Source organism: Bos indicus x Bos taurus, chromosome 7 (genome assembly GCF_003369695.1).
Source record: "Bos indicus x Bos taurus breed Angus x Brahman F1 hybrid chromosome 7, Bos_hybrid_MaternalHap_v2.0, whole genome shotgun sequence".
Lineage (NCBI taxonomy): Eukaryota > Metazoa > Chordata > Mammalia > Artiodactyla > Bovidae > Bos > Bos indicus x Bos taurus.
This window is the reverse complement of record NC_040082.1, coordinates 58,031,128-58,059,062: the sequence shown is the minus strand read 5'-3', so window position 1 is coordinate 58,059,062 and position 27,935 is coordinate 58,031,128. Positions and strand designations below refer to the sequence as shown.

At 51.9% G+C, this 27,935-nt stretch overlaps 1 protein-coding gene across 3 annotated transcripts; it reads right to left on the bottom strand.

The window, feature by feature from the left end:
• Positions 1 to 1,195: 1,195 nt before the first annotated feature.
• Positions 1,196 to 27,537, bottom strand: ARAP3 (ArfGAP with RhoGAP domain, ankyrin repeat and PH domain 3). Of its 3 annotated transcripts, XM_027546146.1 has the most exons (33): positions 27,463 to 27,537; positions 25,286 to 25,835; positions 25,113 to 25,174; positions 24,906 to 25,017; positions 21,334 to 21,534; positions 21,128 to 21,197; positions 20,739 to 20,859; positions 20,463 to 20,647; positions 20,263 to 20,369; positions 19,804 to 20,003; positions 19,626 to 19,711; positions 19,287 to 19,469; positions 19,011 to 19,146; positions 18,243 to 18,359; positions 17,658 to 17,805; positions 17,451 to 17,553; positions 15,154 to 15,373; positions 14,351 to 14,414; positions 13,942 to 14,105; positions 9,046 to 9,258; positions 8,680 to 8,785; positions 7,390 to 7,537; positions 6,997 to 7,065; positions 6,298 to 6,372; positions 6,085 to 6,199; positions 4,179 to 4,307; positions 3,947 to 4,080; positions 3,628 to 3,710; positions 3,493 to 3,528; positions 3,324 to 3,387; positions 3,089 to 3,226; positions 2,864 to 2,902; positions 1,478 to 2,367 (listed from the first exon to the last, which is right to left on the bottom strand). In XM_027546146.1, exons 2-33 carry the CDS (start codon positions 25,816 to 25,818, stop codon positions 1,882 to 1,884), a joined length of 4,647 nt encoding a protein of 1,548 aa, XP_027401947.1. In that variant the 5' UTR covers positions 25,819 to 25,835; positions 27,463 to 27,537; the 3' UTR covers positions 1,478 to 1,881. The 3 variants fall into 3 exon arrangements, with proteins under 3 accessions (XP_027401948.1, XP_027401949.1, XP_027401947.1); XM_027546147.1 differs by lacking the exon at positions 2,864 to 2,902 and having other exon boundaries at positions 1,196 to 2,367; XM_027546148.1 differs by lacking the exon at positions 3,089 to 3,226 and having other exon boundaries at positions 1,196 to 2,367.
• Between the last annotated feature and the right edge of the window lie 398 nt (positions 27,538 to 27,935).

Sequence of the window (27,935 nt, the reverse complement as noted above, 5' to 3'; positions counted from 1 at the left end):
TCCTTTAGGATGGACTGGTTGGATCTCCTTGCAGTCCAGGGGACTCTCAAGAGTCTTCTCCAGCACCACAGTTTAAAACCATCAATTCTTCAGCGCTCAACTTTCTTTATAGTCCAGCTGTCACATCCATACATGACTACTGGAAAAACCATAGCTTTGACTAGATGGACCTTTGTTGGCAAAGTAATGTGTGTGCTTTTTAATATGCTATCTAGGTTGGTCATAGCTTTTCTTCCAAGGAGCAAGCGTCTTTTAGTTTCATGGTTGCAATCACCATCTGCAGTGATTTTGGAACCCCAAGAAATAAAGTCTGTCACTGTTTCCATTGTTTCCCCAACTATTTGCCATGAAGTGATGGGACCAGATGCCATGATCTTAGTTTCCTGAATGTTGAGTTTTAAGCTAACTTTTTCACTCTCCTCTTTCACTTTCATCAAGAGGCTCTTTAGTTCTTCTTCACTTTCTGCCATAAGGGTGGTGTCATCTGCATATCTGAGGTATTGATATTTCCATCCATCAGGAAGTCTTAAATGTTCTATCTCCCACTTAATAACTTCTCTCAATTTCTAGAACCAACAGCCTGGTCCAAGCCCCCATTATCAGTTTCCCATATGGTCTGGTACCTGGTCTCTTTCAGTCTTCCCCCCAACAATCCATTGTTCAGAAAACAGCCTGAGTGATCAATCTTTTTTTAAAAAGGAGAAAATTTCACCCCTCTCTTCCCTAAAACTCTTTGATTGCTTCAGAATAAAATCATGGCCTACAAGACTGTGCATGATCAGGTCCCTCCCCATCTCTCCCCTCAGCCCATACTGTGGTATCACTCCAGTCTCCTTGCTCTTCCCCCAATATCCCAAGTCCCTTCCCATTGCAGAGCCTTCATACCTACTGCCTTTCCATTCCTTCTGGAGTGCTCCTTCTCCCAGCATTCCACATGCCTGGCTTCTTATTCTTACATTTCAGCTCTTCACAGAAACCCTTCCACCCAGCCCAGTGCCACCTCCACAAGCACATCACTTTGGTTTAGTTGTTTCACAGCACTGATTGTGTGTGTGCATCTTCTGTTTTCCCTTTACAGTGGAAGCTCCATTAAAGCAAGGACTCCATCTCTTTTGTTCACACTATATCCCAAATACCTGGCCCAATTAGGTGTTCAGTATATACATGTTGAATAACTGAATGAATTAATGGCAGCCTTTTTGTTTAAAGGTTTATTAACAGGGACCCATCCTTTTTGGCTCCTTTTGCCCCACCTCCCAACCCTAATCAACCTCCCACTCTAGGGCTTCACTGTAGTTTCTGAATGTTAAAGGTGGGGTAGGATAAACTTGGAGATCATTCAAATTTGTGCCTTCCAGGGACTTCCCTGGCAGTCAGGTGGTTAAGACTTCATGCTTCCACCACAGGGGGATGCCAGTTTGATCCCTGGTCAGGGAACTAAGATCCCGCATGCCAAGTGGTGTGGCCAAAAAAAAAGTTTGCCTTCCAAATCTTTTTACTGTTAATGCATAAAACAATTCTTTTCAAACCCCAAATCTCTCACAGAATCCCTACATATCAAATACATAAAGCAGGAAGTGCCCTTCTTGAGGGAAACTATGTGGGCCTTACAGTTCTGAGAAACAGTTTAACATTCATTGTTCTGCTTATTTCAGTTACTTCATTGTACAGGAGAGTCAGCGGAGGCCGAACGCGGCGCCATGACCTGCCTCTTTTCTGAGCCGGATGCTGTCTCGGGAGCTCCTGGCCCTGTGCTCTTTCCACAGCACCAGACTGGACTCTGTAGAGTCTTTCCAGCCAGGGCAGACGTGCACCGGCAGTGTCTGCCATGGGGAGAGCTTGGGTCTTTGATTACCTACCCCTCAGACTGCTGTCCCAGAGTCATGTGAGGGGCTGGCTGCGGGGTAGACTGGAAGTGCAGGGAGTTTGGGTGGGGAAGCCAGGTGTCTGTGTCGGAAGGCCATTGGGGCTCGGGGGCTGGGGGCTGGAGGGTTGAGAAGGGCTGCCCAGGTCTGTGGTGGTCTCTCCCTTCCTCAGGATGAGGCTGCTCAGCTCCTGGAGTAGCTGCTCCTCCAGGGACCCATGTGTCTGGGGGCTGCTCTTGGAAGGGGGGCCCGGAGGGGGCTCAGGTGGCCTCTCCTCCCAGGCCTGGGGGCCTGCTTTGGACAGAAGATATTGATCAAAGGACCTCTGGCTGGGGAGGGCAGTCTCCGGCTTGGCTGTCCGCTCCCGTGGGGTAGAGAAGGAGGTGGAGATGTCCTCGGTCAGCTCGGGGAAGGCCCCCACTTCCTCATACACCGGCTCCTCATACACAGGCTCCTCCAGTTCTTCCTGCTCCTCCACAGACCCCTGGGATGACTTCATTGGCTGGATGAGAATGGGGTCACCAGAGGCAGGCACAGAGTTAGAGTTCCCAGATTATTAATCGCTAACATTTATTGAGCTCTTCCTCTTGACCAGATGCTGCAAAAATACTTTTGCATGTATGATGTCAAAAACAGCCCTGTATGATGGATACACTGCAGGTGAGTGAGCTGAGGTACGGAAGAGTTAAATAAGTTGCCCAGGATCACACAATAGGTAAATGGTGGAGCTGGGGCTTCAACCCAGGTCTGTCTGACTCCAAAATGCATTCACTTAACCACTTCCTTCTACTTCTCAAATCCTGTGACCACTTCCCCCTTTCTTCACTGCATCCTACCATCCCTTGTTTTCCTCATTCCTTCAGGTCGCAACACTCTCTGTCCACCCGCACACACACTCACGTATGGCCTGCATCGGGCAAATACAGACAGCACATGGGCTCAAGCAGCACAGAGCACAGGGCTGACAGGTACAGAACTGGAGCAGGCACAGTACTCACAAAGAACATGGACAGGGTCCTCCGGTTGTGAAGTCGCCGCTAGACACAGGTAGGGTGGGGAGGCAAGGAGGGAGAGACACAGAGACACAGTGAGGCCTGGCAGCAGGAGCTGCAGGTGGAGAATTGGGGCACAGAGAAGGCAGAGGGGGCACCAGGCTGGCAGACATGCCATTTCCTCCTGCAGTGTGCACAGGGCATGGGCAGGGATGGCTAGGGGAACCTCACCAGGGTCTGATTGGCAGATAGGAGGGTGGCCCCACTGTCATCCCCACGGATGGGCAGCAAAGGCATGGTGCCAAACTTCTGACGGGCGAGGTCAGAGGAGGAATGGCGTCGTAAGACCACTGGCTGCTGGTCATCGTGCTGGAGAGAGGGCGGGGGAGGCACCGGTGGGCATGGGAGGTGCTGAGGGTAGAGCTGGGCCCACAGACCTGGCTGTCAGCTCCCTCCTTCCCCTCACCTGGGCTTTGAGGATGCTGGTGGTCCAGTCCCACATCTCGTCCTCGTCTGTGCAGGACAGGTAGCTGGGGGTGATCAGAGTGGGATCACCAGGAGGGAAGGGGTCACAACTAGAGAGGTGGAGGATAGGAAAGGCCGGAGGACGGGGAGCCTGGCTGGGAGGTACTCACAGGTGCATCTTCTCCAGCATCAATGTGAAGCCCCACCTGAGAAGCAAAGGAGACCAGTGATGTGGGTGATCAGAAAGCCAGAGGGGTGGTGGCATTTCATGCCTCTAGAAGGGTGGACTGGGGGAAAAAACTCACGGGGTGGGAGGCTTGAACTTTTTGCGGATTCCAAGGTAGACCTTGGCATCTTCCAAAGGCCACTCTCGTTCCGGTTTAGAGCTCTGACAACATGAAGGCCAGCAGTGAGGTTGAGAGGTGAGAGAGAAGGATCATGGTTAAGGAGGTCAAGAAACCATGGAAGCACTGGAGTTGTATGAAGTCAAAGGGTCAGAGAGGTCAAAGGGCCAGGGAAGCAATGAGACTGATGGAAAAATGGGCTGTGGAGTGACAGGGTCGAGCAGTCAGGGCTCCTCCCACATAGCCATCCAGCCTCCCTCCGCACTCGCCCAGGGCCCACCTTCTTCTCCTTGAGCAGCAGCAGGCAACGGCCACGCAGCAGAAAGAACCTCTCCTGGAAGCGGTTTCCCAGCAAGCGGGGGGGCTCCTCCCGACACCGCAGCAGCCCCACCCGTGGGCTCTCACGCCGGATACCTGGGCACAGGTGGGCAGGGCAGGGCTAGGTGGAGGGTCCCTGGGAGAGGCCTGGGGCAGGGAGTGGTGGTGGTGCTGGGCTGAAGAAGGAGGCTCACCTGTGAAGAGGCAGCCAGCATGGGCCAGAGAGACTTTTCTCAGGAGCAGGGAGGCCGAGCAGGGCTCTGGAAGTTGGCACCATTGGAGGGCCTGCTCAAGGACCCTTTCCTTGGGGTGCAGTGGCCGCTCTAGGGGGCAAGATGAGGGTAGGTGTCAACCAGATATCCATCCACAGCCTGGCGCCCCCCTCCTCCTCACCCACCAGTCACTCATTCATTCATCCAGCCAGCCACAGGCATAATTTAGCACTGACTGTGCCAGGCACCGGGCTGCCCCTGGGGATACAGTAGGGAGCCTGAAACACCCAGCCTGCCTTCACAAAGCCCACAGCCTGGTAAGGGAGCAGAGAGTAACAGATAAGTAAATCAGGTAAAGACAAACCAATATTCTGAAGGAAACAATAAAAAGCTGAGAGAGAGAAACAGGGCAGCTACTGAGACGATAGGGTGACCAGGCAAAGCCTTTCAGAGGAAGCATTTGAAGATGAAACACAGAGCCTGAAGGATTGGGAAGAACAAGCCATTCAGAGATGGGGGAAGAGGACTCCAGGGACGATGAAATGCAGCACCAAAGGCCCTGAGTTAGGAAAGATGTGCTTGAACTTAACAGCCAGCATGGCTGAAGCAAGGAAGACATGTCATTTGAGATGAAGTCTGAAAAATAAGTGAGTGCCAGATATTCAGGGTCTTGTAGGCTAGAATAAAGGGTTTGAATTTTATTTTAAGTGCAATGGGAAGCCATTGGAAGGTTTTAACCACGGGAATGGCATGATGTAATTTATGCTTGAACATGCTCATTGACTGCTGTGTGGAAAATGGCTTGTTGGAAGGCAAGAAGAGACACTGGCCAGCTGTGTCCTTTATGGAGCTGTACATTTTCGTGGTTAGTGTTGGGGTGCAGAAAGATCATGGTGACTTCAACTAAAGTGGTAGCAATGGAGATGGAGAGGTGGTATATTTAGAAAGATACATTTAGACTCAAGAGGACTAGTTAGCCGGTAGGTATGAAGATGAAGGAACAGAAGGAGTCCCAGAGGAGTCCCAAGTGTCTGGCCTCGATAATGCTGAGTGAATGCTGATTCAGTGACGGAGTAGGGAAAACTAGGAAATGGCTTGGGCTTTTTGTCAGGGGAGGGGGTTGGGAATTGAATTTGGTCTTAGAATTTTTTATTCACCTTTTTTTTTTTTTTGGTTGTACACGTGGCATGTGGGACCGCTGGTTCCCCAACCAGAGATCAAACCTGCATCCCCTCCAGTGGAAGTGTGGAGTCTTAACCACCGGACTGCCAGGGTAGTCAGGTCTTGGGTATTTAAAATATGACATGTTACAAGATGTACAAGTGCAGGAGTCAAGCAGGCATCTGGCTATGTAAGTCTGGAGCTCAGAGGAGGGGTCTGGACCACACATAAACATTTGGGGCCAGCTTATTAGTGGTATTTAGAGCCACAGGAATGGATAAGGCTCACCCAAGGAAACACACAGAGAAAGGAAGAGGGTTGAGGATTGAGCCCCAAGTCCCTCCAGCATTTGGAGCCTGGGCAAAGTAAAAAGAGACACCTCCTTTGATGTGAAAGAGAAACCAAGGGTCTCTGGGGCCCACGAAAGACAAGAGTACAGAGAGTATTGAGAAAGGGTGAGTAGGAACTTCTCTGGTGGTCCAGCAGCTGAGACTCCGCACTCCCAATGCAGGGGGTCTGGGTTCAATCCCTGGTCAGGGAATAGATCCCACGTGTCGCAACTAAAACTCCCACTTGATGCAACTAAGACTTGGCACAGCCAAACAAATAAATACAAAAAGGAAAAAAAAGAAAGCCCGAGAGGACAGCTGCTTATCTGGTAACCCAGAAGTCTTGGTGACTTTCACCCCGAACACACGTGGATGCACACATGCGCTGTCATACGCACCAAGCTCCCCGTGCTCTCGAATCTCAAACGTCACCCACAAGTCCGTCCCAGCTGCCGTCCCCCGAATCTCCAATACTTGGTTGGTCAGCTCCTCAGCAGTCAGTGTTGGGGATACCTGGGGTCAGGGCAAGAGCGGAGGACCCATGCAGGTCAGGCTACTGCCCCTGCTGCCCGCCACCCTCTCATCTCCCCTCCTGTCCCCTCAAGACTCACCTTCAGGGTGACACAGTTGTCTGGGAGCTGCTGCTCTATGAAGACCTCCATGATGAGGTCTCCAGCCTGGGACAGCTGAGGGGAGGAGTAAAGAAATGAGGACACAGTACAAAGAATCAAGGTCAGAGGACTCCTTAGGTTGTCTCATGAGTGCTTCCCCTACAGAGGCCTCCTCTGAACCCTCACCCCAAACATCGCTCAGACCCTTTAAAGAAAAGAAACTCCAGGCGTGGTGGCACTGTGTACGGTAGCGCTTGAGAAGACAGGTTGGAGTCTGGGTTCCGACTCTGCCACTCGCTACAGTACAACCTTGGATAAGTGACCCTTCAAACCTCGGTTTCTTTGAAAAAATGGGATCACCTACCTCCTAGAGTTGTGTGGCACCAAAGTGAGATTACAGGTGCTTGGAATATAATTCGTCCCCAGATGTTAGCTACAGCATTTATTAGTCTTCTCACCTCTTTGTCTAACTTAGCTAACCCTTCGTTGGATCTCTACACCTGGAACTAAAGTGCTCCTGCCACCCTTCTGTAATGAAGAACCCTCAGGGTAGAATAAATGGAGCAAATCCTAAACCAACCACCTCTCCCCAAGGCGCTCCTCTCCTTGGGTTTCCTATGGCCTAGAAGCAGAAGGTCACCTTCCTATCTCGATGTCCCCTCCTGGCCCACTCAGAAGTCTAGGGTCAGGACAAGTTACCTGCACATCCTTCCAGGTGGTGATAAGACTGACCTCCAAGTCAATCTGGGCTACCTGGTCAGGATCAATCTGTGGAAGAGCCAAAAGGGTGTGTGTCTGTGGGTGTCTGTGTGTCGGTGTGTGTGTGCATTAGCGGGAGGCTGCGGGAAAGAGAGTAAGCCCGGAGACATGTGCAAGACCAGAGCCCCTGGAGGAGAGGGGGAGAGGCCAGAAGAGCCGAGAGCTAAGGGGCAAGGATGTTAGGAGTGTGGTTACAGGAGATGGGGCCCAGGGCTCTGGGATGGGGTTCCTGATGCAGAGGGCCTTTGGAGGGTGAGGTTAGGGGTTTGTTGGGACAAGCAGGATCCAGCATCCAGGGAGAGGGACCATAGGTCATGGGTCAGGAAAGCTTACATCAAAGACAGAGATGTAGCCATCGATGAGCTCCTGCAGCACGCGCACCTCGTGCTCCCCCCGCCCATCTGTCTGGAACACGCTGGGCGCGAACAGCAGTGCCAGGTTTCGTGTGCACATCTGGTTCAGAGAAGCGCACTTCTGCACCCTGTGGAGGGGTGTGAGGGTCTCAGGTGGGTACAGCAGTCATTTGGTAAACACTTATTGAGTCCCTGCTATATGCCTGGGCTAAGCACTTGGGCTACAGCAGTGAGTTAGACACAACCCTGCCCTCAAGGAGCTCCCAGTCTAGGGGAGAGACAGACTTACACATAGGGGTCAGCAAACTTTTTATGTAAGTTTATAGATAGTAAATATTTTAGGCTTTCATGCTGTACCATCTGTCACAACCCCTCAATTCTGCTCTGGTGGTGTGAAAGGAACCATGGGATATATATAGAAGAATGGGTATGACTTTACATTTTATGTACAAAACTTTATTTACAAAAATAAGCAATAAGCTGGATTTGGCCCAGAGGCCATAATTATCCAGTCTGTAATTAGTACCATACAACTGAGACTCATCCTGGAATCATCTAAAAAATCTGTCTCTCCCAATAGACTGGTAAAGGTAGACTTGCATCTTATTCCTCTTTGTGTCTCCAACATCTAATCCTTTGCTGCCAAAGAATATTAAATAAAACAAAATAATGCCGATTGTTCACCATTTCTGAATGCTTACCACATATATGCCAGGTGCTGTGGTAAGTTTACAACAAGTATATCATTTAAATCTCATATAACCTATGAGATGGATGGTTGTGGTGATGGTTTAGTTGCTGAGTCATGTCCAACTCTTTGCGACCCCCTGGACTGTGGCCCACCAAGCTCCTCTGTCCATGGGATTTCCCAGGCAAGAACACTGGAGTGTGTTGCCATGCCCTACTACAGGGAATCTTCCCAGACCAGGGACTGAACCCTGGTCTCCTGCATTGGCAGGAGCATTCTTTACCGCTGAGCCATCAGGGAAGCCCATGAGGTGGATACTATACCTTATACCATCTTCCTGTTACAAATGAGGAAACTGAGGCTCAAAGAAAACAGATAATTTATCCAAAGTCATGCGCTAGAATAATGGAGTCAGATTGAGGCCTAGGTCTGTCTGACCCCAAAGTCCATCCTGTGAACCTTTATGCTGTTACACCTTCACTGAACAATTGTCTATGGGGTGGATATGTGAATGTAAGTGAGTGATTGGACAGAGGTAACGAAGGATCGGGGGGAAGCCTGCAGGGGTCTGGCTGTACTGACCGATAGAGATGCCCAATAAGGGTGGCCAGTGTGCGGCGGTTGACCCGTGGCAGGCAGCCAATCACTTCTTTGTATTTCTCCAGGCGCTGGTTCTTCTGGGGCAGCTCTGGGGATGTGATGGGCAAGGGGTGGTGAGAGTCGGGGAAAGAAGAGCAGAGGGATTTTTAGAGAAACAAACCCAGGATGGATGTGTCTCCGCCCCTTCCCACCTTTCCCTGAGCTGAGTCCCTGGGTGATCAGCCAATTGTGGCAGGAGTGTTGGGGTGGGGGCTGCCTAATCCCACAAGGGTGCCTTATAGATTCTGGGGGGGAGGGGCGTGGAGTTCCTGGCTGGGTCTCCATTGCCCATGAGGCTCTTGAACCCACCAGCAGCCTCCCTCCAGCGAGGCAGCAACCGCGCAGAGGTCACAGGATCATCAAGCTCTCGAAAGAAGCGTTTGAGCGTGTCGGTGACATCCTCCACAAAGTGCTCCCCTGGTCGAAGCTTCACGGACCGGGCATCCCGCCGGAACTCAGCCAGCAGCTTCAGGCTGCGGGCGCGGGCACCCCCTTTCCGGTATACGCCCTCCAGCCGGAGCCCTGTGAACAGCCAGTATCTCAGCTCACCGCTGCCCAAGACCTGCTATCACTCACCCAGTGCCCTGTCTTTGACCCACCCCCCCCATACTGTACGTGGCTATTGGGGGTAGGATGGTCAGATAGAAATCAGCCTCTCTGGCCTTGCTTCTCGGGTCCCTACTCCAGCCCTCACCTTCAGAAGGTCCATCCCTAACCATGCCATCACACTGCAGCTCCCTTCTCTCCTCATCACTTTGATCTTTAAATAGCACTCTATGAAATCACATCACACTCAGGACATGTTATTCACAGGTTTTGAATTTATGAATTCATCTACCTCCTAAAATGTATTTGGAACCCCCAAATCAATACCTGTGGCACTCTGCAGTCACTTGTGAACATGCACAAATGGAGAAAATTTTCAGTTGCCTGATGAACATTTTCCCAGCTAAGGCCTCAAGCAGTAAACAAGTGTCATTCTAATGGTATATTTAGAGCCACATATTTTTGCATTCTTGTTCTTCTTTGGGGGGGGGTGGAATCTCACTGTTTAAAATGGCCCCCAATTGAGGGCTGAAGTGCGGTCTAGTGTTCCTAAGTACCAGAAGGCTGTGATGTACCTTGTGGAGAAAACACATGTGTCAGATAAGCTCTGCTCAGGCATGAGTTATAGTACTGCTGGCAGCAAGTTCAAAGTTAACGAATCAACTGTATAGTAAATAGAGTGTCTTTAAAGCAGACTCATGGATACAGAAAACAAACTAGTGGTGACCAGTATGGAGAGGGAATAGGGAAGGAGCAGTATACTGTTAGGTATAAAATAAACTGTAAGAATGTATTGTATAACACAGGGAAAGCAGAAAATATTTTAGAATAACTATAAATGGAGCACAATCTTCAAAAATATGAATCACTATATTGTACCCCTATAATTTACCAAATATTTTACATCAACCATACTTCAATTAAAAAATAATAAAATAAAAAAAATGTAAAAGATGAAAGCTTGGACCTATACTCAATATCTTATAATAACCTATAATGGAAAAGAATCTGAAAAAGAATATAGGTATTATATATTTATACACACACATACACACACAACTGAATTACTTGGTCGTACACCTGAAACTAACACATTGTGAAATAATTCAATTTAAAAAGAGAGGAAAAGAGATGAAAACTTAAAAAAAATTAAAAGTGTCTTCAAACAGAAGCACACATAAAACAATGTTACATATTGATCAACTGATGAAAATATGACCAGAATTTCCCAGGAACTTAACTCTGTATTTCCACTGGGGCAACAGTTCAGCATTCATTGATCCAGTGTTTTCAGTGACTTTATAACTGCCATGAATCATGAGAACTGAGTGTATTTGTTTTCTTAATTATTACCCATCGTTCCCACAAGGCTCTGAGCTTCACAGAACCTTCCTCGTTCACTGCCCCACCCGCTGTGGCTGGCACAGGGGAGCAGCTCAATAAATATGTGTTGAATGAAGCGTGGTGGTGCAAGATCTGTGGAGCAGCAGGGAAGAACACCCACACTTTCTCCAGGGCTTTTCACTGGGCCTCTCACTTCAATCCTCCTAGGAACACGTGTGAGGCTGAGAAGCGGATGGGGTCTATTGTTTGGGGAGTCAGTACATGAGGCTACTGCAAAGGCGTGGAGGATGTCTTTAACCACTGACTCTCCATTGTCTGTGTAGTAAACATAACTATTTGTGGGCGCATGGATGTGCCTTCTTCCCCTTTACTGTCCTCCTTAGTTTTCTGAGAATTTTCTTCTCAAGAGTCCGGCCTTCTAAAGAGGGTTTGCTGGGGTAAAAGAATTAATTTGATCCTTATTCAATGAAGAGAAAAAAGCAGAGGCCAAAACTCACGAAGAATTCTGGGAACCCCTTGCATAGTTCATCCTTTATGGCTGGAAAACCCTCCCACACAGAATAATTCTACTCAGACCCTCAACGGTTTTGCTGCTCAGCTTGGCTCTTGCCAAATAGCTGCACTCTCTCTGTTCTCCATAGCTCTGCATCTCTAGTAACATCTGAGGGCCCTGTTCCTTCCATGCCCACACCCCAGTCAGAGTAGCTATGGAACACTTCAGTTCAGTTCAGTCGCTCAGTCGTGTCTGACTCTTTGTGACCCCATGGACTGCAGCACCCCAGTCCTCCCTGTCCATCACCAACTCCCAGAGCTTACTCAAACTCATGTCCATTGAGTCGGTGATGCCATACAACCATCTCATCCTCTGTCGTCCCCTTCTCGTCCCGCCTTCAATCTTTCCCAGCATCAGGGTCTTTTCAAATGAGTCAGTTCTTCACATCAGGTGGCCAAAGTATTGGAGTTTCAGCTTCAACATCAGTCCTTCCAATGAATATTGAGGACTGATTTCCTTTGGGATGGACTGGTTGGATCTCCTTGCAGTCCAAGTGACTCTCAAAAGTCTTGTCCAACACCACAGTTCAAAAGCATCAATTCTTCGGTGCTCAGCTTTCTTTATAGTCCCACTCTCTCATCCATCCATGACCACTGGAAAAACCATAGCCTTGACTAGACAGACCTTTGTTGGCAAAGTAACGTCTCTGCTTTTTAATATGCTGTCTAGGTTAGTCATAACTTTCCTTCCAAGGAGTAAGCGTCTTTTAATTTCATGGCTGCAGTCACCATCTGCAGTGATTTTGGAGCTCCCAAAAATAAAGTCTCTCACTGTTTCCACTGTTTCCCCATGTATTTGGCATGAAGTGATGAGACCCAGATGCCATGATCTTCGTTTTCTGAATGTTGAGCTTTAAGCCAACTTTTCCACTCTTCTCTTTCACTTTCATCAAGAGGCTCTTTAGTTCTTCTTCGGTTTCTGCCATAAGGGTGGTGTCATCTGCATATCTGAGGTTACTGATATTTCTCCTGGCAATCTTGATTCCAGCTTGTGCTTCATCCAGCCCAATGTTTCTCATGATGTACTCTGCATATAAGTTAAATAAGCAGGGTGACAATATACAGCCTTGATGTGCTCCTTTTCCTATTTGAAACCAGTCTGTTGTTCCGTGTCCAGTTCTAACTGTTGCTTCCTGATCTGCAGATTTCTCAAAAGGCAGGTCAGGTGGTCTGGTATTCCCATCTCTTTCAGAATTTGCCACAATTTATTGTGGTCCACACAGTCAAAGGCTTTGGCATAGTCAGTAAAGCAGAAATAGATGTTTTTCTGGAATTCTCTTGCTTTTTCAATGATCTAGCAGACATTGGCAGTTTGATCTCTGTTTCCTCTGCCTTTTCTAAAACCAGCTTGAACATCTGGAAGTTCATGGTTCACGTATTGTTGAAGCCTGGCTTGGAGAATTTTGAGCATTACTTTTCTAGCGTGTGAGATGACTGCAACTGTGCTGTAGTTGGAGCATTCTTTGGCATTGCCTTTCTTTGGGATTGGTATGAAAACTGACCTTTTCCAGTCCTGTGGCCACTGCTGAGTTTTCCCAATTTGTTGGCATATTGAGTGCAGCACTTTCACAGCATCATCTTTTAGGATTTGAAATAGCTCAACTGGAATTCCATCACCTCCACTAGCTTTGTTCATAGTGATACTTTCTAAGGCCCACTTGCCTTCACATTCCAGGATATCTGGCTCTAAGTGAGTGATCACACCATCATGATTATCTGGGTCATGAAGATCTTTTTTGTACAGTTCTTCTGTGTATTCTTGCTACCTCTTCTAAATATCTTCTGCTTCTGTTAGGTCCATACCATTTCTGTCCTTTATTGAGCCCATGTTTACATGAAATGTCCCTTGGTATCTCTAATTTTCTTGAAGAGATCTCTAGTCTTTCCCATTCTATTGTTTTCTTCTATTTCTTTGCACTGATCACTGAGGAAGACTTTCTTGTCTCTCTTTGCTATTCTTTGGGACTCTGCATTCAAATGGGTGTATCTTTCCTTTTCTCCTTTGCTTTTTGCTTCTCTTTTTTTCATAGCTATTTGTAAGGCCGTCTCAGACAGCCATTTTGCTTTTTTGCATTTCTTTTTCTTGGGGATGGTCTTGATCCCTGTCTCCTATACAATGTCACAAACCTCCGTCCATAGTTCATCAGGCACTCTATCAGATCTAGTCCCTTAAATCTATTTCTCACTTAACCACCTATAGGTCCTAAATGCGTCACATGTGCTCTTTATCACCACTATCCTGGAACATGAGACCGTGTGCAGCCCCATTTTCTTTCTTTTTATTTTTTGGCCATACCATACGGCATGTGGGATCTTCCTTGACCAGGGGATCGAACCTGTGCCCCCTGCATTGGGAACGTGGAGTCTTAACCACTGGAACTGCCAGGGAAGTCCAACAGCCCCATTTTATTTTTTAAAATCTATTTAATTATTATTAAAGTTTTCGGCTGTACTGTGCGACATGTGGGATGTTAGTGGCATGCGGGATCTTCGTTTTCTGACCAGGTGTTGAACCTGTTCCCCCTGCATTGGGAGCCTGGATTCCTAACCATTTAACCAGCAGGGAAGTCCTGGCCCACTTTAAAGATGAGGGAACTGAGGCTCAGAAAGGCAGAGCAGCTCGTCACTGTCAGGTTGCAGTCTCTGGAGGCAAAGTTTTTGAAGGCAAGTCACATGCACACATCTCCCTCCTCAATCCCATCTAACCTGCAGTGCCCATGTTCCCATCCCTCACTAGCTCAGTCTCAGCCAGTACCCACTCACCATGCTGAGTGACAAAACTGATGCAGGCATCCACGATGATGGGGATGTCACCCCGGCTCATCTGCTGCTCCTGCAGCCCTGTGCCTCCCCCGCCGGCTGCCCCGCCAATGGCCGTGTTCCATGCTGAGAAGTCTAGCCGGCCCTCTGCCTGCAGATACAGTGTCCTAAGACCCGAGAGATCTGAGTCAGAGCCAGCTCCAGGGGAGTCCTCAGGCTAAGAGGCCCAGGAGCACAAGGATCAGACTTCCCAGAGACACCAGCAGGGGGCAGCAACACCCAACCCAGACAGGGCCCCTGACTAGGGAAGTGACTTTGAGGAAGTGGGCAGTGGTCCAGCAGGCCTGGGTGGAAGGTGTGAACTGTGCTCTAGGAAGCGGGGCCCAGAGTCAAGGGTAGGGGCAAGACTTACCTTCCTGTCTCCACCAAAACCAAATGCTCTTTCTTGTCCGGGGTGTCAGCTGCTGAGACCACACCTTGGAGGAGAATCATGGGACACTATCATTATCATCTTCATCATAGTGATTAATATTCATTAAGTATTTAAGGTATGTAGGTTCCATGCTAGGAGGTTTACAATCAATACTGCCTTAAACCTTTTGAGTTACATACTATTATCCCCACTTCGGGCTCAGACGGTAAAGAATCCGCCAGCAATGAGGGACATCCGTTTCACATAAACTCAGAGAGGTTAAGTTAACATGCCTCAGATTACTTGTTATGGCAAAGCTGAGCTTGAACTCAAGTTTCTTGTCTCCAGATCTCTAAATCTATCCTACAATGTTCCTCTTTTAAGAGGAAAAGAGAATTCCCAGTCCCTTCTCTCAGTCCCCAACCAGCAAGCAAGTGACTCCAAATAATGATAATAACACACATAACATATAACATTTATTGAATACCTGTAAGATGCCTCCTGCCAAGTTCTGTGATAAGTGTTTAACATGCATTGCCTTATATGAAACTCGTTACAACCCTACTATTGAGCCTAATGTGAAGATGAGGCAACTAAAGCACAGAGAGGTTAAGTAACTTGTCTAAGGTCACACAGCCAGCAAGTGATGGTGGGGTGGCGGGGTCTACATCTGGGCAATTTGACTTTAGAACTTCTGCCTGAATCCACTATTCCTGCTCTCTCCCATAGGGACCCTAAATATATGACGGTCGACTACCCAACCCCTCATAGCCACCCTTCATCCCTGCCCCAGCCCTGCTCACTGATCTCCTGTAGCCGGCGCAGATGCACCATGTCTTCAGGGGCTGGGGGCCCAGGGCCTGATGCCGGGCACAGGAAGAGGTGATCTCCACGAAGAAGGCCGAACCCAGACATCCAGAGGCCAGGGGCCAGGGTTGTATGGGAGGGGGACCGCAGCCACAGGCGACCCAGCCGCAGCAGCCCAGGCCCCAACAGCTGGTGACAGCTCAGCGGAGAGAACCACTGTGAGGAGGAGGACAATGGGAAAGAGGAGGGCAGGGAAAGGGACAAGGGTGGGCAGAGAAGTAAGAGTGAGAGGGATAAGGGGAGGCAGAGGAAGACATGGAGAGAAAGCCAAGGAAAGAGGGGAATGAAAGGGATGGGGAGAGAGTAAAGAAAAGACCGGTGCAGGAGACAGGAGATGGATGGAGAAAAACAAGAAAGAAATGCAGTTTAATTCGATTTGCTCCAGCCGACACAGAGAAGATACCTGTGCAGCAGGCAGTGTTATACCCTTAATTGGGATGTAGGGAAAGACACGCTGGGTAGCTGCATGCTGTGACAGAAGAGTCACGAGGCCCCAGGAAGTCCCACCCCCAGGGGGCCAGGCAGAGGCTTCATGGAGAAAGGACTATTCCTTTTCTCAAAGCAGTAACTCAAAGCAGTGCTTCTCAAGCTACTTGTGCTGAAGGAACAGGGAGTTTAAAATTTTTTTACCAATCTTCACTAACCAACACTTTGATTAAAAAACAACAAAACAAATTACTAGAAAAGTGAAATGAAAAAAAATGACATATAAAATATAAGCCCCCAATTTTTAAAAATTAGACCCCACACATAAAATTATTCTGTCACATTGCTATGAAAGATTCTAAATAGTGACTCTCAAGCTCTATACTTAACCTGTCACGGGCCGTAAGAGAATTCCTCGGCCAGGACCAGGTAACGGACCACACTTGGGGTAGCACTGCCTTAAAGGATATTTGAAAAGTGGTGGCTCAGTGGTGGTGAACTCGCCTGCCAGTGTAAGAGACGTGAGTTTGATCCCTGGGTAGGGAAGATCCCCTGGAGGAATAAATGGCAACTTGCCTGGGAAATGGACAGAGAAGCCTGGCGGGCTACAGTCCATGGTTCTCAAAAGAGTCAAACACGATTTAGCAAATAAGCAAGAGATAATAGGAGGAGACTTGGAGGGCCGTATCAGAGCCCTTAGAGGATATGAAGACAGCTTATTGGTGTGAGGAGTTCTGAGTGGGGTCAGAAGCCAGAGCAGGGGAGCGCTTCCTACAGAGTAGTGTCAGATATACAGACTACCTGGTGAGGCCAGAGGGAGGCCCTTGAACCTCACCCAGGGCAAGTCACTGGCCACCTGCAGGGGTGCCGCTCGGAAGAGTAAGGCGAGGAGGGCAGCCAGAAGGGGTTAGGGAGGAACTGCAAGCTGCCAGAGCTCGTAACTTTCTAAGAAGCTGTGGCGGGGCGGGGAGGTGGCACGTCAGGGCGTAACTTTCTAAGAAGCTGTGGCGGGGCGGGGAGGTGGCACGTCAGGGCGATGAGCTGAAGGTGGAGCAGGGCTGGGGGAAAAGCTGTTTAAGGATGGGAACGATTATCACTGTCATCGCCATTACTACTTCAACACCCACAGATGGAGGGCTTGCGGCGTGCCAGGCAGTGTGGGCCTCACGTGTCACTTAATCCTCAACCCCAGGGGGTAGATCTTTGACACCCACTCTACCCATATGGAAGAGCTCACACATGTGAGTCGGAGGACTCAAATCCCAGGATATCTGACTCCAGGGATCTAGATTTAATGCCAGGGATCTAATTTAATGCCAGGGGTGGGGTGCAGGATGGAGAGAGTGCCTTGCCTGGGAATGGAGAAGCTGGGTCAGATGAAGGCAGCTTTGCCTGTGGACTTGGAGATCTGAGCCTGGGGGAGGGGGCAGGAGTTAGGTGGCAGCCTCTCTGAGGGAAGAGCCCAGCACAGTGCAGTCTGGCCTGTGAGCTTTGCAGACAGAGGCCTGACTTCCGTCCTGTGCTCTACTGCCTTCTAGCTCTGTGACCTTGACTGAGTGGCTTCATAACCTCTGAGTTCTAGGTGTGAAATATTGATAATCCTTACCTCTAAGTGTTGTGAAAATTAAATGAGATATTGAGTGGGCAGCGTTTAACACAGGACCTGGCACAGAGTAAGTGCTTAGTCAACCTCAGCTGTTAGTGGCAGGGGTGGGCGTGGCTGCAGGAATAGGAGGGGACAGGATGGGGGCAGGGTGTACAGGGAACCCACGAGCTGTAGGCGGGGGATGGGTCTCAGCTATCTCACCTTGCCCAGGGCGCTGGTCCAGGCCTCCAGACTGTCAGCTCCATCTGTGCCAAAATGCTGAATCCTCCCCCCGGTGAGGATGAGCTCGAAGGAGAAGGGGAACCTAGAGAGATGAGGTCCGGGAGGAGGGACGGGGTGAGTGAGGGGGCTGGCAGGCTCAGGATCAGGAGGGAAAAAGGGAAGTTCAGGGAACAGGGTGGGTGTTACCTGTCGAGGTCACCTGGGTCAGTGGGTGGGGGGTTCACACCCAAACATACAACATCCTGGGGCTGGATGAGGTGGAGGGGTTCAGGGCTGCTTTCCGACACAAACATTTCCAGAGCCGCACCCAGGACACACCACAGTCGGGGGGGAGCTAAGAGGGAAAGTGGTGGTCAGCAGGCAGCAGACCTCTGTCCCCACTGTCAGAATTCCCATTTGCCAGATATTATTCTGTGCCAAACCCTCTACCTACGTAGGATCTCCTGTAGTCGTCACAACTCTATGAGGGGAGTTTTTACATTCAATCCTGTTTTGCAGATGGGGAAACTGAGGCTCAGAGTTGAAGTACTTGCCCAAGTCACATGGGGAGAAAGCAGCAGAGCTGCAATTTGAGCCCCCATGGTGTGACTTCAAAGCACAATCACCCAATGCTGCCCCTCCCCACCCCTGCCACGGTCCCTCTGACCCCAGCACCCTTGTCCATTTCAGGGCGTGTCCTATCCCAGTCCTCTCCTCCTTATCTCTCTAGGGAACACTCCCAACCATCCTGGTTTCTGCCCATCCCCTCCCATCCCTTGGCTCCCCTCTCACCATCTCGGCCCCTGCGAGGGGGTGGGGGTCCAGCTTTGTTGCTGATGGGACCACAGTACAGGAAGCTGCTGTAAGTGGCAGGCACCACCACTTCATTGTACACGCCAGGGGAGGGGTCTGCAAGGGAAAGGAGAAGTGGTCACGTCAGGCCAGTGCGATGGAACCCCCTGATCCCCTTGGGAAAGTGCTTGAATCGAGGAAGACAGTGGGACCCAACTCCATGGGCAGCATGGCCTAGTAGAGCCCAGTGGTGCTGGACCCCTCACCACCCAGATCAGAGAAGAAGCTGGCAGGCAGTGATGAGGTTTCTAAGCCAGTCCTTGCCCACTGCCTGTCTCCACCAGCCAGCAAACAAGTAAGCTCTGGGTGGAAGGCTCAGGCAGGGGTCCCTCCTGTAAGTGTCTTGGCCCCTGTGGCATGACTACTGGAGACCAGCCTGTGTAAGATGACCATTTCTATGATCAGACTTCCCTTGGGCAGGTGAGAACTGACCTATGGGTTGACCCGACCTATGGGTTGACCCTGACAGGGATAGGCCAGCACTAACACCTCAAGCATCCAGATCCACTCCAGACAGTGGTCATTAGTGGTCATGTCAAATACGAAGAAATAGGGCCTAGAGGACTTGGAGGGTTGGGAAACTGCCCAAGTTGGGCCATTGTGATGGGCTAGCTGACAGGTAATTGGGGGCCCCCGCCAGAAGAACCAAGGCACGGGTCAGGGCTGAGAATTCTTGCAGGGAGAGAGAGGAAGCCTTGTGGGGATTACCTGGGGGCAGGAGACTAGGGAAGCTGCCATCGAGGGCTGAGGGGGTCCAGGGCTCCTCTCCCTCAAAAGCCTCGACACAGAGGAGCTGGGTCATGTTCTTCAGCAGGTTGGGTCCTGCCACAGCTGCACATAGTGCCTACAGGGAGAGAAGGCCTCTGTCAACCCCAGCACACAACCTGGGAGCCCTGGTGACAGTCCTCCTGTCTCCAAAACAGCCCCATTCCAAGTTTAGGCATTTCAACTCAGAGACCCATCAGCCCCGGCCTTCCCTCCTACCTGGAGAAGCTGGCTGTGATCTGGATACTGAGGGTGGGGCTTCCGGAAGAGACCGAGCCGGTACTTCCGAGAGATGAACTCTCCCCGAGGGCCAGGGGTGGTATCTGGGTGCAGGCCCTCACCTGGGGGGAGTGACCCTGCCCAGAAGCGGTTGGCGCGATCGTTTCCCAGGACAATGAACAACTGCAGGGTCACAGGGAGCAGAGGCAAGTGACAGAAACTTGTATCCCCAGGCATTCCAATCCTGTCCCCAGGCTGGACCCAAGGCCTTTTCACACATGCTCCTTCCACCCCAGCCCACACCCCCAGACACACATTTTCCCTCTGCAGACTTCTCACCTGCACTATCTCATTACTCCACACACTTGTGTCCAGCTTCAGGCTCTGCACCTTGGAGATCCCAGAACCCAGGGCCCGGTGCTGACCTGTTAGGGTGTGAAGGGCATGGGCACCCTGAGCCCTCCTGCCCCGAGCCCCCGAGCCCCTCCCCGTTTCAGCTAAAGGCCCCAGCCCTCACCTGCACACTGCTTGCAGATGACCACTCCCAGGTTGACCGCAGCCCAGTCTGGGCGGGAGGCGCCACAGTCCGCGCAGTGCCGGTTTGCCCGATTGGACCAGATCTTCTCAGCCACCTCGTAGTCAGACAGGGTCTCGGTTACTGCTTCCTGCAGAGCGGCCGCCCAGCTCTGCCGAGCCCCCCCAGACTCGGCTGTGAAGCTGAGGGGTGGACAGCCAGTCCGTGGGCCTGGACACCCAGCCCCCTACCCGCCCCACCACCCGGGGCATTCCTGCAGCAGCCACCACAGCCATACGTGGGCCAGCCCAGCCCCTCCTGACATCCTTGACCCTGTTCACTGGACTCCCGTCGGGACACACCCACTGACATCCTAAGGAGGAGGCCTTGGGGCCTCTGCACCCCAGTGTTCCCCCTCAAGGTCCCTCCCCCGGCCTTGCCTCCTGCCAGTCTGGGCCCCACCTGAAGCAGCGATGTGGTGTGAGCAGGTCGAAGCTGCGACTCTTGGTCTCCCGCACACTGCAGCCTTGTAGTTCAATGAAGCAGATCCCGATGCCCAGAGAGAAGGCCTGGCAGAGTCGGGGGTCGGGGGCAGTGGGCAGGCACAGTGAGGTCCGAGTGGGCTAGGTCAGGCCCCTCAGCCCTGGCCCAGCCCTGCTCACCTGCTCACTCTTGTACAGGGCCAGCTCTCCAGGGCTCAACGCAGCAAACACCTTGGCCTTGTGCCCACGCAGCTCCAGCATGCCCGTGCGGAGGGGTCGAGGTGGCTGCGGGGGCCGGGGGTGGCCCAGGAGGCGCTGCTCCTTCAGGCAGGACTGCAGCGTGGAGCACCACATGTCCCGCTGAGCTGGCGGGGGACGGGGAAGCAGGTAAAGTGGGCTGTGAGCTCACCTGGCCTCCCCAGCCCTGCTCTGAACCCAGGGGGCCCTGGCCCTCACCCTCACTCTCTGTGCGGAACACGAACACCCTCTGGCCGGTGATGACCTGGAACTTGTTGTCCTTGCTGCTGCGGGTCATCTCGATGGCCGTCAGAGGGATCACACCCTTGGGGAAGGGGTCCTGGAGGGACAGACAGCCCATTGGCCCCTGGGGACAGGAACTCAGCCATGTGCACTGACCCCCGGGGGCCAGCACCAACATTTAATGAGATTCGGCACTCATCCCGCAAGCAGTGGGGTACAGCTGCTAACTGCGCTCCTTTTGACCCTGACAACAGTCACATGGTGCCTGCCTCTCCACCACGGGGGGATTGGCCTTCCAATCCTGAGCCTCTCTCAGCTCTCCCTCTCCCTTTCCCCAGGCCCCATGAAGCATCTCCCAGACCTACCTTATCACTGCCAAAGTACATCAGACTCCTCCCGTTGAACTGCACAAAGCGCCTCTGAAAGACGTAGTTTCTGGGGAAGGGAGAGGCCGAGATCAGTAACTGGGAAGACCTGCACCCCAGGGGTCTTAGGATCTGGGAGCACTTGAGACCCGACCTCCACCACCAGCCAGCCTCCCGTGCCCCGCTCCCCTTCCCAGCAGCCCCACCCCTGAGGGGACAGCTTGTCTAGCCAGCCACTGAGCAGGGGCGTGGGGCGGTCTGCCGTGGAGGAGAAGCTGGCATAGGGTGAAATGAGGTCATCATTGGTCTCTGTGTCCAGGGTGGGCAGGGAGAGGGTGGAGTCCCCAGGCAGCTCAAGGCTGGCATAACCAGCATCCTCACGTGCTTCCAGATCCGGCCTGCTGAGCCTTGTGGGGGCCAAGACAGAGGGGAACACACTTTAGAGCCAGTTCCCTGGACAGCCCCACCCACAGCACCTACTGGAATGCCCGGCAGGTACCAGATCTGCTTTTTAAGCAAGGGAACAGGGAGGCCGAAAACCTAAAACACGAGCATGGATCTTCTTCCCAGGGCACACTAGGACTTTACTTTTGAAAAATGTCAGTCCTTTGCATCTGCCATTAGTATTACTTGGTGGAAAAGTTGGGGAATAACTAACACAGATGACTTCTGCCACAGCTGCCTATCTCATCAATAAGTCTGATTGGTTCTTTCTCCAAAAAGTTCTTGCCTTTCTCTCCCTGGACCAAGTTCCCAATAGCTCTCACCGAAGTGAAGGCAATTGTCACTTGCTTCCATTCTCGCCCTTCCACCAAGGATGCGAATAAGATCATTTCACGCACCTGCAGGAATCTCTACAATGACTTCCCGTTAACACCTATCAAAATTCCTTACCAGTGGATGCAAGACTGTGTACAGAGAGACCCAGGGCAACTCTGACAACCTCATCCTGCATTGCCTTTGCCTTGCTCACTACAGTCCAGCCACATTCTCTTCCCTAGTTCAGAGTCTTTGCCATACTGTTCCCTCTGCCTGGAACACACTTCCCTAGGCTGCTTCTTTCCATCCTTCAGGTATTCCTTCCCAGAAAGTCCTCTATTATTCTGTCACTTTCCAGTGGTTCCTTACCTCAGCTGTACAAATCACTTAGGAAACTTAAACATATCTGCATATGAACCCCATGTGCTCAGTCATGTCCAGCTCTTTGTGACCTCATGGACTAGAGCCCGCCAGCCTCCTCTGTCCACGGGATTTTCCAGGCAAGAATACTGGCATGGATTGACATTTCCTACTCCACAGGATCTTTCCAATCCAGGGATTGAACCCAAGTCTCCTGCATTGGCAGGTGGATTCTTTACCACGTAGCTACCGGGGAAGCCCTGTGTGAGCCCCATGCCAGACACTTAAATTTGAGTCATTGGGAACAAGGCCCAGGCATCTGTCATTTTCAAAGTTCCCCAGGCTGTAGTGCAGCTCGGGTTAAGAACCTCCACCCTACCCTACTTGTTTCCTACTTAATTGAGAAACTGAAGCAACCAGAGGATAATCCCCACAGACCCCCAGCGGCCCATCTGCCCCATTCCACATATACACAGTTTTCCTCCTGGTACTATGACAAACACCCCTGTCTAAAGCTGATCTGTCCTCTGGGCACTTGGTTCCAGTCCTCTCACCTACACAAGGACATCACTCCAGACTTTGTCCCTTTTCTCTCTCCTATATCCACTAGTTTTCCCTCTCTATCAGATCATCCCTATTCACCTATGAATATAAACAGCATTCCATGCTATTAAAGCCCCTTTCTTGACTCCACTTCCACTATCAATAACCACTCAAACTCTCTGCTCTTCTTTGCAGAAAAACTTCTCAAAAATGTTGTCTTCATATTTCCAGTTCCTCTCCTTTGTTCTCTCTTGAGCCCACACAAATCAAGCCTGCACTCCCAGCACTTGTCAAGGTCCCGAGTAACCTCCGTGTCACCAATTCCAGAGGTCAATTCTCAGTGCTCATCTACCCGACCTTCAGTAGCATTGGATACATCTGACCTGACCTCTTCCTCCACCTTATATCTGTTCTTCCGTTAGCTCCTGTGGCATCAACTTCTCCTGATTCTCCTCCTACTTCACTAAGGTTTTTTTTTCAGCCTGTTTTGTTGATTCTTCCTTCTATCCCCAAACTCTCAATCCTGGAGTATGCCAGGACCTTATCTTGGTCCTCCGCTTTACCTACACTCACTCACAGCTACATACACCCATCTAAATGCTGACAACACACAAACCTAGATCTCCTGTTCAGACCTCTCCCCCAGACTCCAGACTTGTATATCCAACAGCCTATTTACCACCTCTTCTTGGGCATATAATACACACCTCAAATTCAACACATCAAAACCTGAACTCTCAATCTGCCTTACTCCTGTGTTACGCATAGTCTTCCCCATTTCAGACCACAACAGCTCCATGAACTTTCAGTTGCTCAGAAAAGCACTATCAAACGGTCTTTGAAATTTGGTTGTTTTATAGTTTTAGCACAGCTCACACCAGACTAGCCACATTTCAAGTGCTCAGCAGTCACACGTGGTTACTGGCTACCACACCGGACAGTGCAGGCTCAGACGGAAACCCTTGAAGTCTTTCTTGACTCCTCTTTTTCTGTCACAATTCAATTTACTAGGACAGTTTGTCTTCAAGATATAACCCAAACCAACCACTCCTCACCCTTCCCACTCTCATAGCAGTAGCCTGAGATTTCTCACCTAGATCACAATAAGAACCTCCAAACTAGTCTCTCTGCTTCTGCTTTTGCCCCTACAGATCATTGCCAACACAGCAGCCAGAGGGATTCTTAAAATGTAAGTCAAAACCCTTCCAATAGCTCGCTTCTCATTTCACTTAAGAGTAAAAGTGAAAGTCCCGATATGGCTCCTTTTGCCTCTCTGACAGCTTCTGCCCCAGCTCTTCCCACCCTGGCCCCCTCTGTCCCAGCCCTGCTGACCTTGTCATCGCTCCCGGATCCCCTGGTTACACGGCCTTCTCAAAGTCTCTATTCTGCCCACACTTCCCACTTGCAGCATTCTTCCCCTAGAAGGACTAACTCCCTCACTTCTTTCAAGTTTTAGCTCAAACATCATCTTCTTAACACTCTGGCAACTCCTGGTGAAAAACTGCAGTCCTTTCCCCCCCTCACCCCATCCGGCCCTCTTACCCTTTTCAATTTTTTTTCATGGTACTTATTACCTTTTACTGGAGAAGGGCATGGCAACCCACTCCAGTATTCCTGCCTGGAGAATTCCATGGACTGAGGAACCTGGCAGGCTACAGTCCATGGGGTCGCAAAGAGTCGGACACAACTGAGCGACTAGCACTTTCACTTTCACTATTACCTTTCAACACAGGAATAACTCATTTATTACATCTATTGTTAATTGACTGATTTCCCACAAGGGCAGGGATTTACGATCTATCCCAAGTATTTACAACAATATTTGACATTCAGTAGGTGCTCAAAAAAGATTGTTAAATGAAAGAAAGGCACTTCTCCGTATTTTAAGTCATATATCCATTTCTTTGTCTACCTGTTTTATTTCTTATCTGTCCCCAATGAGTCACAGGCTGCCTAATGGGAGACTGGGTCTGTCTGTCATATTCATCCTGAATCTCAATAACCCAGTTGGCACACAGTGGACACTCAACACACATTTGATGACCAATGGGAAACACAGCTGCCACCAGCTCAACCCGCTCCTCTTCCTGCCACAGTCACTCTATGGACCACTCACCTGTGTTCAGCCCTTTCCTGACAGACACCTCTGCCTTCTCTTCTGTCGGGGGCCCCTGGGACCCCCACAGGCTGGACACCATAGTACAGGCAACCAGGGTCCATGATGTGCACTGGCAGGTGGAGAAACAGGGGAGACAGGGAAGAGGTCAGGTGAGAGTCCTGAGGGGCACAGCTCCTTTCCCCCAACCCATGATAGCCAACCTACCTGTGCCCGTTGTGGGCCTGAGGGCAGGGGTGGGGGCAGCTGTCTGAGAGCTGTCTGGGGCCCTAAGGAGAGAGGTCTAGTGGTCATTCAGGGAGAGAGAAGGAAGGACAAGCCCTCATGCCCTGCTCCTCCCTGCCCCCAGCATTGGGTCCCAGGGAGCCGACCCCACTCACATGTCCTGAGCTGTCTGGGCCCCGCCTCTCAAGTCCAAGCCAAAGTAGATGGCATTGGGCATCATCTCCACAGTATTTGAGGCCGACGGCTGCTCGGAGGAGGACCTCGGAGGGACAGTAGGGGACCTCGGACTCAGGCTGGGCTCTGGGCTCTTGGATGCCTCTGGTCTCCAGACCGCTGGACCCAACCCAGGCCTCTGGGTGGTGGCGGAGCCACTGAGTCCACCAAATACTGTCCTGGGCTTAGGCACAGGCTTGGTGGGCTGGGCTGGGGGTGCTGGGCTGTGCGAAGGCTCCATGGCACTTTCAGGCTGGGGATCCGGGGGGCCCTCGGCAGTGCCCGCCTGCAGCAGGCGCAGGATGCGCTTCCGGTGCCCCGTGGCGTTGACGCCCAGCTGCCTCAGCTCCCCGTGGCCCAGGCCACGGGCCGCACCCGCTGTAGCCAGACCCTGCTGCCGGAACGCGTCTGCATACTGCTCCAGGTGCACCAAGGCCAGCCACACAGCGATGTCCAGGTCCTGAGGGGCAGCCATGGGGGCTCAGGCCATTGCTGGGGGAGGGGCAGGGTGAAGGGAGGGCTCAGGCTGAGATTCCCCCTCCCTGTCCCAACGTCTGAGGCTTGGACAGAGGCCACCAGACTCCAGTCTTCCTTCAGAGAAAATGACCAGAAGCCTGTGATCCGGAGGCAGAGCCAACCCCAAACATTGGAAAGGGCCTCCCCATTGTAGGAGCACCCCTTCATTTGCAGAGGAGGAAACTGAGGCCAGGGAGGGGAGGAGGCTTGCCCCAGGCTCATGGCAAGCTGGCTTCTTGGTGAGAGCGTTGGCCCCTTAGCTCCTGCCCACGCAGTGTCTGGGTCAAAGCTCTGCATATACTCAAGTCAGCAAGCCTGGGACAAGATGCCAGAACCCTGCAGGGGTGGGGATGACAGAGGCTGGTGGGGAGGAGGGGCCCACGATGAAGCTGCTATGACACAGAGGAGAGGGGAGGAGAAGAAGGGAGGCGCACCTCCCACTCCCACTGGTTCCAGGGCTGAGTATAGGCTCCGGCCATCCTAATCCTGGTCGTTCCCAGTTCCTCCTCCCCTTCCACCTATTGTCTCTGCTCAGACTTCCTTCCTGTCCCTCCAGCTCTGGCCGCCCCCACATCCTGCCTGCCTTGGTCAGGCTGTCCAGAGAGCTCTAGGCAGTACCAACATCTGGGCACAGGCCACTTGGGGAGTGAGGATGGGGCAGAGAACTAACTGGGCCAGAGAGATGAGGGACCGGGGGTACACCAGGGTCTCCACCCAGCACCCACCTGCAGCATCTTCTCCCATATGTGTGTGCAAACTGGAACACCCACCCTGCAGGAACTCACACTGCGAAATGACATTCCCCTACCTCTGCTTTCTCCAAGCCTTCCTTTGCCCTGTCCATGCCTTTGGACTCAGGTCTCTGAGGCTCTGTCCCATTCCACCACCTTGACGTGGACCCTGATCTAGTTAGTACCTAGACCTCTCTTGGATCCTCTCTCCGTGAGTTTTTGTCTACCCTGTCCCTGTCCCCACCGCATTCCATCTCCATCTCTATGTCTAAATCCATCTCGGTCCCTTCCTTGTTTTGCTGTCATTAAGCCTCTCCTTGCCTCTGTCTCCATTTCAACTAGATCTTCAGTTTTATCTGTGTCTGGCCAATTCTGACTCTTAGGTTTCTGTCTCTGCCTCTGCCCGTACTTCTCTCTCCCAGTTTCTCTCCTGCGGGGTCCTTCTTACCAGAACTGCCTCTCGCCCCAGCATCAGTTCTGGCCTCTCTCTGCCTCTCTGCGGCAGAGCCCCCTCCCCAAGATAGGGCCCGGGTGCTGCACCTCCCGTCCTGACTCAGAGTCCAGTTTCCCGGTGACTCAGGCCCGACTCGAGGGCACGGGACTGAGAACTAGGAGGTGAGCGGGGCAGGAGTGCGGGGGGTGGGGGCCAGGGGGGGCGGGCAGGGCAGCACAGGGCAGCTCCGGCTACTACGAGGGAGGGGGCAAGGAGGGAGGGGGCAGAGGCCGGCAACCGGAGGGAGGGGCTGATCGCGGCGGGGAGGGGGAGAGGGGAGGGCCGCGGGCGCGGAGTGGGGCCAGGGATCCCACAGAGGCCCTCGAGGTGATGGGGAGGAGTCTGGGAGGCAGGAGCCGGGGGGCGCGGGGGTCCTCACCTCACTACGCGGCCGCTGTCCGCTCCCCGGTACCCACCCGCCGCGCCGTCCGAGGCTCCGGGTCGCGCCGCGCCGGCCCCGCCTCCCCTCAGCCCTCCCCCGACGGAGCCCCGCCCCGCCCCTGTCGTCGGTTCCCTCCGCGGAGGCCCCGGCCACTCCTTGTGCAAGCGGCGGTCTTCTAAAGGTTTGGGCTCCTTACCCAACCGTTGTGCTTATCTCACAGCCTAACCAGCTCAGCCCCTTTAGGGGCCCAGAAAGGGCGGGGGGGCCGGAACAGGGTTGGAGGCCGAGTCAGCCTTAAAGAGCGGGACAAAGAGGCAGAGACTAGACGGAACTGGGGACAAGGGTAGAACAAGAGAGAGAAGGAGAGTGCTGCGAGGGACAGCTTTGCATCCCCGCCGCCGTTCCCTCCCCGTCCGTCTTGTCAAAAGGGGAGGGAAAGCATCGGGCCCTAAGTCCCCAGGGCACCACCT

Excerpts from the sequence above, each read along its gene's own strand:
- ARAP3 (XM_027546146.1), bottom strand. The coding sequence starts at position 25,818 with ATGGCTGCCCCTCAGGACCTGGACATCGCTGTGTGGCTGGCCTTGGTG. Across the intron at positions 19,470-19,625 it reads GGAGTAATGAGATAGTGCAG|TTGTTCATTGTCCTGGGAAA; the intron begins GTGAGAAGTCTG and ends GTGACCCTGCAG. Across the intron at positions 15,374-17,450 it reads GGACCAGCGCCCTGGGCAAG|TGGTTCTCTCCGCTGAGCTG; the intron begins GTGAGATAGCTG and ends TCCTCCTCACAG.